At 45.3% G+C, this 14,849-nt stretch overlaps 1 protein-coding gene across 1 annotated transcript in view; it reads left to right on the top strand.

Moving 5' to 3' along the window:
• Positions 1-119: 119 nt before the first annotated feature.
• Positions 120-14,849, top strand: part of EPHX4 (epoxide hydrolase 4) — a gene marked incomplete at its 5' end in the record, with an annotated part of 33,282 nt that continues 18,552 nt past the window's right edge. Inside the window, 3 exons of the mRNA XM_025201873.1 lie at positions 120-359; positions 3,387-3,472; positions 12,131-12,288. Coding sequence (XP_025057658.1) covers positions 120-359; positions 3,387-3,472; positions 12,131-12,288 — 484 coding nt within the window. The remainder of the gene's footprint in view (positions 360-3,386; positions 3,473-12,130; positions 12,289-14,849) is intronic.

Below are 14,849 nucleotides of genomic sequence, written 5' to 3' on the forward strand. Positions count from 1 at the left end.
GAAACGCTCACGGTCTCGCCGAGCAGCTTCCCCTCGCCGCCGCCGCTCGCTGCCGGCCCAGGGCTTTGCTGCGCGAGACACGCCGGATCCTTGCGGGTCACCTTCGTCCTCCGCGCGAGCGCCTCGACCTTAGCGGCATCGGCTCCGCTCAGGCCATCCTTGCGGGTCACCTTCGTCCTCCGCGCGAGCGCCTCGACCTTAGCGGCATCGGCTCCGCTCAGGCCGGGAATGGCCTGACTCCGTCCCCCAGGAGCCGCTGGAAACACCGTGCCAATAGCCCAGGGCGGTGCAAATCGGCTCAGCCAGGGGACGTGGCGTGTGTCCTAGAGTGCATTAACAACCAGCTCGCTGCGCTGCTGGTAATTACTCTCAGAAAGCCCCGGGGACCGGGGGAAATGCGAGGCGGCGCTCCCCGCGAGTCCGGGCTGCCCGCGCGACGCGCCGCCCGCGCTTCTGGGGCTGCCCGGTGCGAGGAGGCCGAGTCCTGCCCCAGGCATGAACTGTGCGCACCTTCCTGAGGTGACCGCGGCCCTCCCCTGGGGCTGAGCTGCCTCTCACCTTGCTGGGAGCAAGCTCCCATATTGGTAAGAACAGGACTGGGTTGTGAAGAGCAAAGCCTGTTCAATGGCTGGGTTGGAGATGTCTTGAGCCACCAGACTAGGTTGCCCACCTGCTGGCTGGCTCACGAGTGACTGGAGCCTCCTGAATCTGGGGGCACCCGCAGAAGCCACCGACCCTGTCAGGGGGGGCACCAGCCCTACCAACAGCATCAGTGTCGGCGGTCAGGGGGGCAGTGCAGCCCCATGCATCCCCTACCAGTCGCCTCTGGGCCGACTGAATTCCTTCCGCCGGGTTTTGAACATGGAAGGTGTCCTGCCTCCCACAAAAAATAACCTGATTTGCCTCCAACAAACAAGGCTGCTGCTGCTTGGTGCCAGCCTGCAGGGCTGCAGAGTGTGCCCTGACTTTAAATGAAGTGAGGTCTGGACAGGGTTGAGCTGGGATTGCACCATCCCACCATTCGGAAGCCAGATCTGAGTCAAGATGGTGGTGGCTCTTTTGCCTAAGTTGTTACGAGACTGCAGGGCTCCCAATATTGTCATAATGGCTAGTCTTCCGTTCCTGTCTCTTGCTTTCTCATCCTTTTATCCTGTCATTTTTCTTAGTTTCTATCAGATCTTTCTCTATGACTCTTTCCAATATTCTGTTTTTACTGTCATCCTTCACTGTTCATGTAGTAGCACCTCAAGTCCCAGTCATAGCAAACGCTGGCCAAAAGGCACCTTTGTGCCAAAGACATTGCAACTTAAAACCTATTTCCCTTGTACTGCTGTCATATTTCTGGTGACTCTTCTACCTGTGGTCCCCTACTCTAATAACTACACTAAATGAAGTGACATTGGCTGCAGTGAGGAAAGCATATATATAGTACATTTTAAGGTTTTTTAAAAAACAATATAAACACTATATTTTCTTGACTTTTTCATTAATTGCTGATGGACTCTTGAAAGTAGTGCTAGCAATAAGCATTCAGGAAATGTAATCTCCCAACCTGGTGAAATAGAATTTCAGTCTCAGTATTTGTTTCACTAAGTACCAGATATTAATAAAACATAAGCAATAACTCTGTAGTGTCCATGGGGAACCTATGTGCAAGGTGCACTTCACTGCTGTTTTTCATAAGAATTTTTTGACAGAGATAATGAGTCAACAATATATAGTAAAAGAGTAGGCACTACTCTGTGTCATAACCAAATTAATAAATTCAATTGTATGCATTCAGTTTGCTAATGGATCCATTTAACTGATCCCTGCAGAGAAAATTCATCTGATAGAAAAACTTTCAAATTTACATTTTGCCTACACTGTAAGAGATGGTCTGGGCCCTCCAAAACAGACATTACTTTCCTTTACATTTACATCTCCCTACTAAGTGCCAGAGCTGCCCATGTGCAGGATCTTCAGCATTAACAGGGCTTGAATAGCCATTTTGACACCTCAACAAGATAGTATCAGGACACCCAGGATGCTCCAGGGAAACTGAAGGGTATAAGTGTGATAATGGTCATGACAGGGTGAATAAGCAGTGTGTCTGCTGATGGAGGGAATCGGTTGACAGGAATCAGCAGAACAGCCTTGGGGCTCCCAGTTATACAGACTGGGGAGGGAACAGCTGAGTAACTTTGGGGTGCACACTGGACTGAGGACCAAGAGATTGCTTAACCCTTTAGAAGGGGCAGAGAACCTCTGGCTGGGTGTCCTCTTCCCCAGTAAATGCTTTTATTGAAGAAGAGCTACCTATTTTGCTGGTCCCAATTTTGCACTTATTCTCCCCAATAATGAGATCAAGTCCCTCTGCCAGTTAATGAACTGAGAGCTATCTCATGGAATCAGGGGCATGGACCACCAAGGAGGTTCAGGGACTGAAATACTAGGGTCTCCTGAGACTAAGCAAGTACCCCCTTGGGGCACACCATGACAAGCATCTTTTCGCATCTACTACTAAACTGATTTCTTGGGTGAAGACCATACAAGCTCAGGGGCAATATCCAGGCCATATTATTCAGTTCTATAACTATGAACTTTTGGACAGGTCTGGAATCTGTTGTTGAACATGATGTTTTCCTCATTAAGCAGGCAGGAATCCAAACAAATCTACTGGATCTTCATTTCAGTCTATTTAAATTCTACTAACCCTGACCTTCAGCTAATGTAAGTCAGCAAAACTCCATTATGTCAATTGAAAATGGCTTTGCTTCTGGCAAAATAACAAGTAACTTGCCTATTGATAATTTTCATCATGATAATGAATGATTGAAGCTTATTTCTCAGAAGGCTCATGGCCCCGATCAATAAGAGTGAATGCAGACAGGGTTGGAAGAAGACAGTTAATTAATCTTCTTTTCTGTCCCTCTGAATAACATCTTTATGAACCTTCAACTTTTAAAGGTAAAAATAAACATTTTTTAAACCACATCCATGCAAGAGAGGCAGAAATACCTGATTTTTAACAACCTTAATTTTTATCACGTTTGATTTAAAACATTCCATTTGGTCTGTCAGCTGTACACCAGATTGCAATGTGAGACAGTTTTAATTAGCTAAGAATAGCCTCATCTAACTGACAAGATTGACAGTAGAATGTACTCTTGGTATTGACTGAAAGCCTTCCCATTTAGTCACTGTTTGGCATCCTGTGGGAAATTAATGGGTGCTGGTTTCTAGCAAATTCCACATGCCCTGTTACCATCTCAGGTGGTATATTAGTTGGAAATATCATCAGAGTGCAATGGCTGAATAGGCAGAGAAGTAACACCACTTAAATCCCAATTTCAGCAACATTGTACAGCAATACAAACAGAACACTTCTTTTCTTTTCTCTCCAGGATTCAGGGCTAAGATTCCACTACGTAGCTGCAGGAGAAAGGGGCAAACCGCTCATGCTGCTGCTTCATGGCTTTCCAGAATTCTGGTAAAATTCACTTCTTGCTCTCCTTTTGTAAGATTTAGATGCTCACTCTTATGACTTAAATCCTCTGATATTTTTCATAACTATGTTCAAGCATCCTGGTAAAGCTAAGTTTTAGAACAGGACAAACCATTCCATTTGATTATGGTCTTTTTTAATTGCACCATTTTTTTCTAATTGCACCAGCCGCAACGTAATCCCAGGAGTTGTTACAAGCCAACATACCAACATACCAAATCTTCTGCTTCTATTCAAGATCAGAAAATATTTCTTGAAGTATATACAGTTTCCATGGTAGTGTTACAGTGAAATTGTAGCCATGATGGGCCTGGATTTATGTGGGAAACAAGGCTTTTTTAGAGTGATGTCTTTCATTGGACCAACTGCATAGGTCCAATGCAAGCTTTCAAATACAAGACATTCTTCAAAGACAGGTCCCATAATTAGTTCACCAGAAGACAAGTGATGGCATCTATAATAAATGAATATGCCTAGTGGATCAAAGTTAAACAAACCATAAATTCCTGCTCAGAATAATGCAAAAGTGATTGTTTTGGCTGTAAAATTTAACCCATAGCTGCCAAATTTAACAAGTGAAGTAGAGTTTGTTAAGTATTTAGAGAAATTGCATTCAGGGAACAAATAGGATATAAAGGATGTGATAATTCAATAAATGGTTGTCTTTCCTTCTAAACTACAGATTTTAGCTTGTTTAGGTTCCCTAGTGGAGGCATTGTTGTTCAGGTGAGACATAAAGGGGTCTTGACCACTTCTAATAATGACACCCCCAATGACTCCTTTTCCAAGCTTTGAGGTGCTGTTCTTATTGTTGTGAACAGATTTCATTTACACGGATATTTATATTATATTGATATTTTAAAGTTCTGAGCTGTCAAACTGACTAGAGTGCTTAGAAATGTTTTACTGCCAACATACCTTCATCATAACTGAACTAATGAATCCGAATATTTTAAAAGAAAGATGGTAATGATTCCTAAATAGAGAAGATCAAATTGTGCTCAATTTATGTCCATGATGGGCTGACATAGGCAACCAATCTCAAATTTACCCAACATCTACAATATTTTATAACTATTGAAGGCATAGAGGCTGCTGGTGAAAGCATGAGCAATTTTTCTCATTAAACTATTAATTTAAAAAAACAGATTGTTTTAATAATATCTTGCTAATTAATTGGGTAAGGAAATATAAATATAGATTAAAATCTGCCAGTTGGTTATTAACTATCTTTTTTTTTCATATTCTAGTCTAATAAGATATTTTAGAGGACAGATTTTATCCAAATAACAACCCTGTTCTGTGTGCATGTGTTGTGTTTCTTCTTTAATTCAGACTTTCTGCTAATATAATAGTACGAATAATCTACTAAATTTATAATACTGATATAATTTAGAAAATCATGCTCATGTTCCACTTAAAGCATCTTGTATTATTTTTAAAGAAAATTAGACAAGACTCCAAAATTTACTAAACTGATTGTTTGTCATAGCTTTAGCCTCATTCAGTACCTGACAGTTCAAATAGAATAGAATATTAAGTGTGAAAAGTGCTGTTTGAGATGTATAAGAATAAAATATACATACTAAAAAAAAATAGGGTTGTCATAACACTGGAGGATTCTTATGTATGGACCAAGATTCTGTGTTTAAAATGCTGAATAAAATAACTGCAATTTTAGAGCCATTTAAGGCAGCTGTGACATATACTGTTTGGATAGTAAAAACAATGGGAGTGATTCCATAATTGGGAAACTTAATTACAAAATCTTCTAGCTTTCAATGTCTCAAGGTTATACCTAGGACAAACTATATAACAAGCCAGGACTGACCTCAGTGAGCAACTGAGGATGTATAAAGACAAAAATCAGTCAATTACTGTATATATATAAAGCACCACAGGCATTAAGTGCCTTATATGCAAAGGAATTTTTAAATCAATACAAATGTTATGAGAAGCCAATATAAATATTTTAAAGTGAAGATAATATGTTGTGACAGCTGAGTGCCTGTAAGAAGGTATCTAAGCTGCTGAATTTTGTATAAGCTGCCTTCCCAAAATAACACAATCAGAAAATCCCCCAAATAAGTTACAATTACTTAGCCTTGAGAAAAACACAGGCATTTACCAACATTTCCAAATCATTCATGCAAAACAGAGGTCAGGTTAGATATACTTCATACATAGTAAGGTGTTCTATGAAATGCACAGAATTCTCTGAGGTCAAGGGCAGAATACCCTCATTGGAAGCCCCAGGCTTTGGATCTGCTGCTTTTGATGGTCTGCTAAGGTTAGAATTTGGTAAGCTTCTGGGTGCAGTGCAAGAACTAACTGTTCAGTCAAGCTTTTAATTGATTTATGGACCCTGTGACAGCAGGATGTGGGCATAGAAAGTGGGCATATTCTTAAAAAAGAAAATATTTGCTATGCCCTGTTATTTTTTCTTTGTGAAGTATTTCTCATAGCTCCTACAGTTACCATGGTAAACTTAACTCATGAGGCAGCGTATATTGATTTTTTAAAATTCATTATTAGAGAACTACATTACTTAAATCTTATACTTGATAGACCTCATATTTATATAACTAAATTTTTCTTTGCTTAATCCAGTGCCACTGTAATGGCCATATTGTATTCAGAATCCCTTACTGGTTCATGCTAGACTCGATGCAGAAAAGGCCAGGGTCTGATGTAAAATATTATTTGCAATTTGGCAGAATTTTCAGGAATCTCCCTTGTGGTATTTGACTAACCAAATGCTTCATTCATGTTGTTTACTTGAAATTGTTGCAGCAAAACTTGACTCTTAGCACAGAAAAGTTCATCAAATGTTATCTATGCTTGGAATGATCATGTTATTTTTCATGTCCTCTTAAATTGTGTCAAAATGGGGCCCAGTTCTTCATGGGGCTGTGCACCTCCTAGACAGTGTTGAATAGCCTCAAAATTAAAGTAATTTCAAACTGAGTTTAGGGAAAGTAGCACTTCGCAAGATCAAGACCTTTATCTTTTGTGATTTTAGCTTTCCCCATTTTTATCCAGTCACAAACAACTATTGCTAAAATCAAGAATAATCTCTATCTACCTCTAGATTATTACTAAACTCTTCTTTATTCTGGATTTCCCTTAAGTGATTTCTATCTTTATACATAGAAGCATAAACACTGAAATTCTATGTTCAGTACTGATCCAGTGATAGCTGTTATTCTTTGTTATTTCAGGATTAGACTGAGTAATACATTGATGATGAACCATAGCATATCAGTTGATCAAATTAATTTGTTACATTCTTTATTGTCCTTTACTTCACTTAGTGGATGGGTTACCCATTTTTTCCCCTGAAAAGAAAACCAAATGTGTGTATCTTGTCATCTGAAGTCTTGGTTTCCATTCTATCCAAACCCTATTTGGCATATGAACAAGGCAAGGAGGAGAGATGACTTTGTTTTAATTCACACTGAGGTGAACTAGTACCAGAACATGGGATGTGCAACCTCAGGGCTTCTCTAACTTACGTGGAACCACTACAGAAGCTAAAAATGACTGGAAACATCCAGAGTCAGGTCAGCTATTGTTCAATTATGTTCCTTGTGTTGTGGGCTTCAAGAGGTTGGAAAGGTAGAACTAGTACACCAACTCATCTTCATGCAGAGATTTCCCTTCTAATAGTAGAATTCCTACCTGGACAAAACCATCAAGCTAAGGCCTAAAGAACTAAATCTTATTTTACCTTTGCGCACCCAAGTGGCACTTCCATAATTGTGCCATTTTTTCAGGGGTATAGGTTTAGCCGTGTTGGTCTAAGGACATAGGCAGACATGGTTCTTTGGGTAAATCTGGTATCTTTTATTAGACCAACTGAAATAGGTGGAAAAATTCTTCTTTGCAAGCTTTTGGGTACAAATACCCTTCATCAGGCTGAGGAAGCATCTGCAGTTAGTCTGTGCTCTTTCCAGATGATGCCGTCCAGAAAGAGCACATACCAACTGCCATTTATTGGCACTTACACACAGAGTTTGGGATTCGTGAGCATGGTCAGAAGGCTGCACTGCAGCTACAGAAGTGCCTAAGTGAAACAGAATTACCCAGACCTGAGCATAATGCTGAGTAAGTCCCAAAAATTTAGTTGCCAAAAAAACCTCACCAGGGGAGGACCCTTCTATCTCTCAACTCAATGGTCTAGTTACATGGCTAGGATATTGCCCAAGGAGCAGGGCACCAATGGCGGCAGCTGCCACATGCGAGCTTTGTCCACCTCCTGCATCCCCTCAGCCTGAGATTGTTTGAACAGACATCTCCTACTTCCCAGCACAGCTAGTCCAGGAGAAGAAGCACAAGTCAGAGGGAATATAGTTAAGTGCCCTAGTGTGCATGTCTACACATGCATTTATTCCAGCCTAAATTTACTTTGCAGTAGTTTACTGCACAGTAAGTATTTTTGGGTAGCTGTCTACACGTGCAGAAATTAGGGAGAAAATTTGTTGCCAGGTCCCTGCAGCCCAGCAATCCATCCCTGTGGCCACCAAGGGAAGCTCCAGGCTCTGGCTGCAGCTGCCAGCACCCAGCAGCCATATTTAGAAGCCAGCCCCACTCTCCGCTCTCTGGGCAGTCCCATTTCTGCCCCGGGTCAGGGGCAGCATACAGAAGCTCCTTCCCTGCCCCCTCTGCCTCCTGATGCCATGGCTGCTCCAGCCCCTGCCCTTAGCAGTGACAACCAATACCCTGTGCTCCTGCTGGCCATGGTGCTGACCCTGCTGGTCCCAGCAGGCACCCCCACCCAGGTCCCAGGAGAGCCATGAACGCAGCACACCAGGTGTGGGAGGTCCTGGCCAACCACCTCCTCCTACACTGCCCACTCTAGTCTGCCTGCACTGCTGCCCACAGACTCTCCTCTCCTCTCCCCACCCTCCGTTATCACGGTCACTGTAGACACATCAGAAGAACAAGTCTTTATTTCCCTCACAAACAACAGACCCCCCTCCTTCCCCAACACACAGAGCCCCTCCACCACCACCCCCTGCTCCAACAATAAAAAAAACCCTCTTCCTGCTGGAAACTACATACAAGATGTTTTTGTGGAGTCCTGGAGTGGGGGGCTGGAGGGTGGGCATACCTAGGGGGCAGGCGGCCAGCACCACCCCAGCCTCTGGCCATTCCCCCCATGGGTCTGTGACTGCAGCAGGTGAGGGGCTCACCCAGAGGCGACAGCACCTGATGCTCTGCCAAAGTGGGTGGCTTCCTCTCCAGCTGGCAAGGTCCAGGCCCAGCAGGGGTTGGACTTGATGACTGAGGTCCCTTCTGACCCTAGCATCTATGAATCTATGAAGCATTCAGTCCTGGCGCTGCTCCAGGCATCTCCGGCTCCATGCCTGCATGGGGCCGGGTTGGGTAGCAAGCCTGGGGCAAGGGCTGGGCCAGGAGCTCCTGGAAGCAGGAGGTGGCAGAGGACCTCCTCCCAAGCCCAGGAAGGGGTCTGCTATGGGGTAGTGGGTGACTGCTAGGGGGCCTGTGGGACTATGGCTGGGGCCTGAGCAGCAGCAGTCACAAACAAGGCCACCAGGCCCAGGAGTGTCCAGGGTCCAATGATCATTGTCTGTGGCCTGTATGGCCTGGCCCAGGATGGTATTTTGCACCTGAAGGACCTCAATCCACTCCCATTCCAGGGCCAGGAGCTCAGCCCGGAACACCTCCTCCCAGGCAATGTCCTCCCTCCTCCACCTGGCCTGGTAGGCCAAGTCCTCCTCCCACTAGCCCCTGGCGGTCTCCTCCTGCTCCTGAGCCGCCACCACCAGCTGTTGGAGAAGGAGAGTCCTGTCCATAATGCACCTCTGGCACAACCGGTGCATCCAGAGGGCCCCAGGGGTGAGCAGCATCTTCCCTGAGCCAGCATCCCCACTGGTGCCTGCAGCTTCTCCCCTGTGTCCAGATGCTGTACCTGCAGAGCCATGAGACAGAAGATTTTTGTGAGTTTGCAATATTTCAGAGATAAGATGCTGTGCACCAGGGGCTGTGCACTGCCCGGTCTCAGATCCGGGGTCAGCTGTGCATGGATGCCCAGGAACCATGGTAAGTCAGGCAGGTAGGCCAGGGCCTAGGCAGCTGCTGGCCAAGCCCTCCATCCTTGCATGCTCCCCTGGGGCTGGTGGCCCGCTGTGTGCTGGCCACAGGCAGCCTGCCTCCCCTGCTCCATTCCCAGGGCAAGAGAGGCCAAGTTTCTGGTAGCACCTGCTGCTGGGGCTCCAGACTCTGCTTCTGTCCCCCTCTTGCAGGCCACCTGTTCTGCTGTGTTGTTGCCCAGCCCACAGCACCTGGGCTCAGGGTGCTCAGGACTCCTGGACAACTGGGACAAGGAGCTGGCCATTCCGCAGTTCTCCCTGCTAGGGGCCTCTCTATGGAGGCTCCCCAGAGCCAACCCCCCTACCGCACTGCTGCTGCGTGTGCCCCAAGCAGCGCACAATGAGCTGTTTGTGCAGGCCAAGGGATGCCCGGCCCACTCTGCCCTGCTGCAGCTGATCTTTATGCTGTGGTATGGCCAATGAGGCCCGTGCCTGCCTAGCTGTGGGGACATGGGCTGTTAAGGGGGGAGAAACCCAGGGCCAGGGGTGTGCAGGCAAGCCAGGGAGGGGCGAAGGGGCTGGGGCAGGGAGGGCCCTTCCCCCCCCAGTGCAGGGCTTACCATGTATCCAGCGCTGGCACAGCTAGCAGCTCAGCACTGTCCTTCCAGCAGATGAAGGCATCTGGTTGCGCCCAGTGTCCTCAGTCCATAGGTCACAGTGTGCAGGTGCCTGGCCAGGGGCTTCACCTGGGGAGGAGTTGGCATTGCTGATGGTTAGCAGTGACACGGCCAGTGGCTCCTTGTGGCTGACCCTGGGGCTGCACAGCTGCCAAGTCAGGCGCTGGCCAGGTCTCTGAGCTGATGGTGAAGCGAGCAGGTAGGGAGCTGGGCAGAATGAAATGCTGAATACCTGAGTGTCCCTCCTCTGGCAACACATCACTGGTGGTTCTGGGGTGGGGTGGGAGCTTGGGAAACCGCCCATGCTGGTATAAACCAAAGTTGCACCCTGAGTCCTGGGGTACTAGAACAGAGGTCAGCTGCCACATAAAGCGCATAGTCTTGTGGGCACAGCTGGACCAACAATTATGGTTAGTCACAGCCACCCACTGTGCCCACAAGGCCTTGATCTTTATACAGCACTGCCATGCCGATCAGTTGTTCCCTCACTCCTGCATCCTGCCCAACAGGGCTTCAAATGTGGGTGTCGGAGCTCCCACCCTGCTCAAACTGGTGCAGCACCTCCATGTCATCCCAGAGTGCCACGAGGTCACCAACCTCCTCCTGGCCCCAGTTGAGGCCCTGGGTGTAGGGCAAGGGCATGTGCACATGGGATGGGAAGAAGGATGCTATCCTAGGTCCCATGCCAGCTCTCTGGGCCCCCATGTGGCTGTCCCTCTGTTGCTGGCCCTGGACAGCTGCCAGCAGAGCACAGTGCAGGGACATGGCAAGGGACTGGCAGCTGTAAGGCAGAGGCTATGCCCCACAGCACCTGCAGGCACAGGGCAGGCTGCTGGGGGTGTGCAACAGGGAGGTGGTGCTGGCTCTGTTGCCAGAGATAGCCTGCAGGCAGCCCTGGGGAGCTGACAGGGCTGCACCTACCTGCCCAGGTAGCTGTGTGGCAGCTCAGTGTCCAGGAGCACTGCTGGGGTGGTGGGAGGCAGGCACAGCAGGACTGTGGCCTGCCCAGGGGGACACACAGCACCTGTAGTGCCCTCAGGCTTCCTGGTGCATGTGCCCCAGGGCACAAAACATTCACAGGCTTTTATAGCTTGCAGACAGGGGCTGCCATAGAGGCAGCCCAGCCCTGGAGCAGGAGAGGCTCCTAGGCTTTAGCACCCTAGTGGCTGGGCAGACCAAGCAGAAAATTTCCTGCCAGGTTACGGCAATACATGCGTCACTGCTCAGTTACTAATCGCACTTAAATGTGCTACCTGCATTTTACTGTGCAGTAAGCATGTACATATGTAGATGTGCACTTACTGTACAATAAACTAGGCAGCTGCGCAGTAACATGTCTTGTGTAGATGCACCCAGTAGGGAAAAGGCCAGGCTATAACCTAGGCCCCACACATCTGTTTATCCTAATTATCTCACTGTTTTATTCAATGATTATTAAATGCAAGTTACAGCATTCCAGTTTCAGGAAGGGGGAAGAGCACAGTAAACTGTGGCCTGGTGGCTTGAGCACTTTACTGGAAAGCAGGCAATGCGGATTCAAAAACTCTCTAGATGAGGGGGCCTAGAACCCAGGTATTCTGCTCCCTGGGCAAGTTTCCTAGTTAGTACATTAGTGAGCTAAAAGGTGGAAACTGCTCCTCTGATGCATATCCTCCCAAATGTTCCTGTGCCACCACAAGAAATCCAAACAGAATCCAAACTGCATAAGTGCCAAAAAATCCTGTCACACAACTATGTAATTGGCACTTATACAAGTAAAGGTAAATATGATTTAGCCTATTCAGGCTGTAGTGTTACAAAAACTGAACCTATAACATTTAATATCACCCCACCAAAGAAGCAGTACTTCAGACTGAGTTTCAGCATTATATCATTTAGCCTTTTAACTATAGCTTTTTCCCCTTTATTAGGTATTCATGGCGTCATCAATTGCGAGAATTTAAAAGTGAATATCGAGTTGTGGCACTGGACTTGAGAGGCTATGGAGAAACAGATGCTCCTTCTCACAAAGAAAATTACAAGTTAGATTGCCTAATTACAGATATAAAGGACATTTTGGAATCTCTAGGTGAGTTAGCACAAGCCAAACTGTCGAATTTGTTGAAGATATATGAATAGCTTTCCTGTGAATTAAAAAAAACTTTTCCAAAGTATTTGTTTTAATGCATACATGCACAAAGCTAAGGATAGTCTAGAAGTAAATTTGTTTTGACTTAATTTTGTCCATTATAACACTTGAACAACATGAAAAATTGTATTCAAGTCAAATGCATAGACAATATACAAAATTTGTTTTTCCATCAAATGTAAAGCCCTATAAAAATCTTTCTCCAATCCAGCATTGGTATTCAGGAGCAAAACCTCGCTGTTTTCCACTGAAGTCTATGCAGGAATAGGGTTTTCAAAAGTGCAAGATTAGGGTTTTAAGGTTCAGTCACACTTGCAGAGTCTTAGTTCTCAAAGAAATAACTCAAAACAATGTGGTAAGATTTTTTGGCATCCACAAAGTAAAATTTGTATGCTTTACACTATATGACAGTAGTGTGAACACTGTATGGTGTTGCTAAAAAAAGAAAAAAAGGAAACAGCTCACTAAATATTACAGCATACTCTCAATTGTTAACATGCATTTGTGTTTACTGGGCCCTTAATACAAGGGTCAAATCATGGTCTGGCTTGCCCAGTCATAAGGGGAAGCAAGTGATAAATAGTGCCCTGCCTTTTCTTACACTAGCTACCCCAGTAGCAGCACTCAAGGGGATGCAAGCCCTGCACAATTCCTATGAATACCCTATACCAGTAGCTTTCAACATTTTCAGACTTGAGGCACATCTTTGTTCAATTCCAGGCACTCCCCCACCCCCAACTCTTGTGAATTTAGTAACATCCCATTTTAAAAGCTAACTTATTTATTACTATTGTGATAAGTTGTATTAACCCTTGCAGAAGGGCTTGGGTAGTAGAGGCAGGGCAGTAGCCAGGCAGCAGGGACTAGCTCAAGTCTGCACTTTCCTCCCTGTACCTGCTTATTGCCTCACACCTCAGGGCACCCTTCAAAAGATCTGTTGGCACACTACAGTGCCCTGGCACCCTAGTTGAGACACAGCTATATACAGCAAAAAGGTAGCTGTGCTGCATATAGACACAGCAAAAGATACTTGCCCTCGAGGAGATTCTCTGAGTCACAATCAGTCTCTCTTGCTGGGTACTCAAGAGGCAGTGAAAACAAATTTTTATTCCTTATGCTGGGCAAACTATAAAGTTTCAATCTAGCCCTCAGGTTTGAACTGAGAGCTGCCCTGGGCATTTTGAACTTCAGCAAGAGATTGGACATGCAACCCACAAACTGTGTTTGCATTTTCCAACTTGTGCTATCTTTATTAATCTCCAAGGTAAAAAGCCATAGTTTTGTTTGCTGAAGTGCTCTAGCAAGCAGCCCCTCTCCACAGGGACTTAAAGCCTTCTGGAAACAGTGACTCCTGACACTTGTCTCCTCTGCTTCTTATCACCCCAAATGTGAACTAGTTTGGAAAATCTCACTAAAAAGTGGCCAAACATTTTTATCAAAGAGTGGTTCAAAGATGTGCATCATATTTGACATCTCTCCCCCAGTTGCCATTCTAATAGCACAGAATAGCAAAATAGTCTAGATTTTACATATCTGACTTGGCATATAGGTTCACTACTGTAATTCTCAGTGAGGAATAAGGACTCTGCAATGTATAAGAGCACTGGTTAAGGAATAAAGGGTGGAATTTCTGAAAGATCAGTTTAAAATTTGACTCTGCTCACACTGAAGTCAATAGTGAAATTCCACTTGGCATAACCAGGTCAATGCTGAGTACTTTTGATAGCCCCACTCAAAAAGAGATTATGAGTATGTGAAGAAGCCTTCCAAGCCCACCCATTTAAGTGTGCAGTAACTGCTGTGATGGAGGTATAACCCCACTTCTCAGGTGATGATGACACTTAGATCCAAATTCATTTACTAAGAATATAAAAGATGCTATACCTCGTCAGACAATAGGTCCGTCTAGCCCAGTATTCCATGTCTCACAGTGGCACAGATCAGATTCTAAATGGAAAAGTATTTATGCAGAACCTATCACAACTAAGCTGTCCCTTTTCCCCTATACCTTCTAGCATTAGAGGCCTAGAAACTCCTAACTTGAGGGTTACAGTCCTGCTATCATGTTCAATACTCACTGATGGGCCTATCCTGCATGAACTGTTTTAATCCTCTTTTGAAGCTGTCAACCCTCTACAACATCTTGTGGCAATAAGCTCCACAAGTGAATTCTACACTGGGTGATAAACAAATTAAAGACTTTTTTTAAGTTGCTCCCTAATAATTTTATTGCATGTCTTCTAGCTCTAGTATTGTAAGAGATTCTGAATAGTATAGCCTTATTTTCTTTCCATATCCACACCATTCCTTATTTTATAGACTATAGGTCCCTCTTCAACCATCTTCAGTGAACTGAAAAGTCCTGGTCTATTTCAGTCTTGCCTTGTATAGAAGCCTCTCCATACATCTGGCCATCACTTGCCTTTCTGAGTACCTTTTCTAGCTTTTATAGTGGATTTGGGTTTAATTAGCTCAAATAGTCCTTTAACTATACAGAGCGT

The sequence above is a fragment of the Alligator sinensis genome, unplaced genomic scaffold (genome assembly GCF_000455745.1).
Source record: "Alligator sinensis unplaced genomic scaffold, ASM45574v1 scaffold199_1, whole genome shotgun sequence".
Classification (NCBI taxonomy): domain Eukaryota; kingdom Metazoa; phylum Chordata; order Crocodylia; family Alligatoridae; genus Alligator; species Alligator sinensis.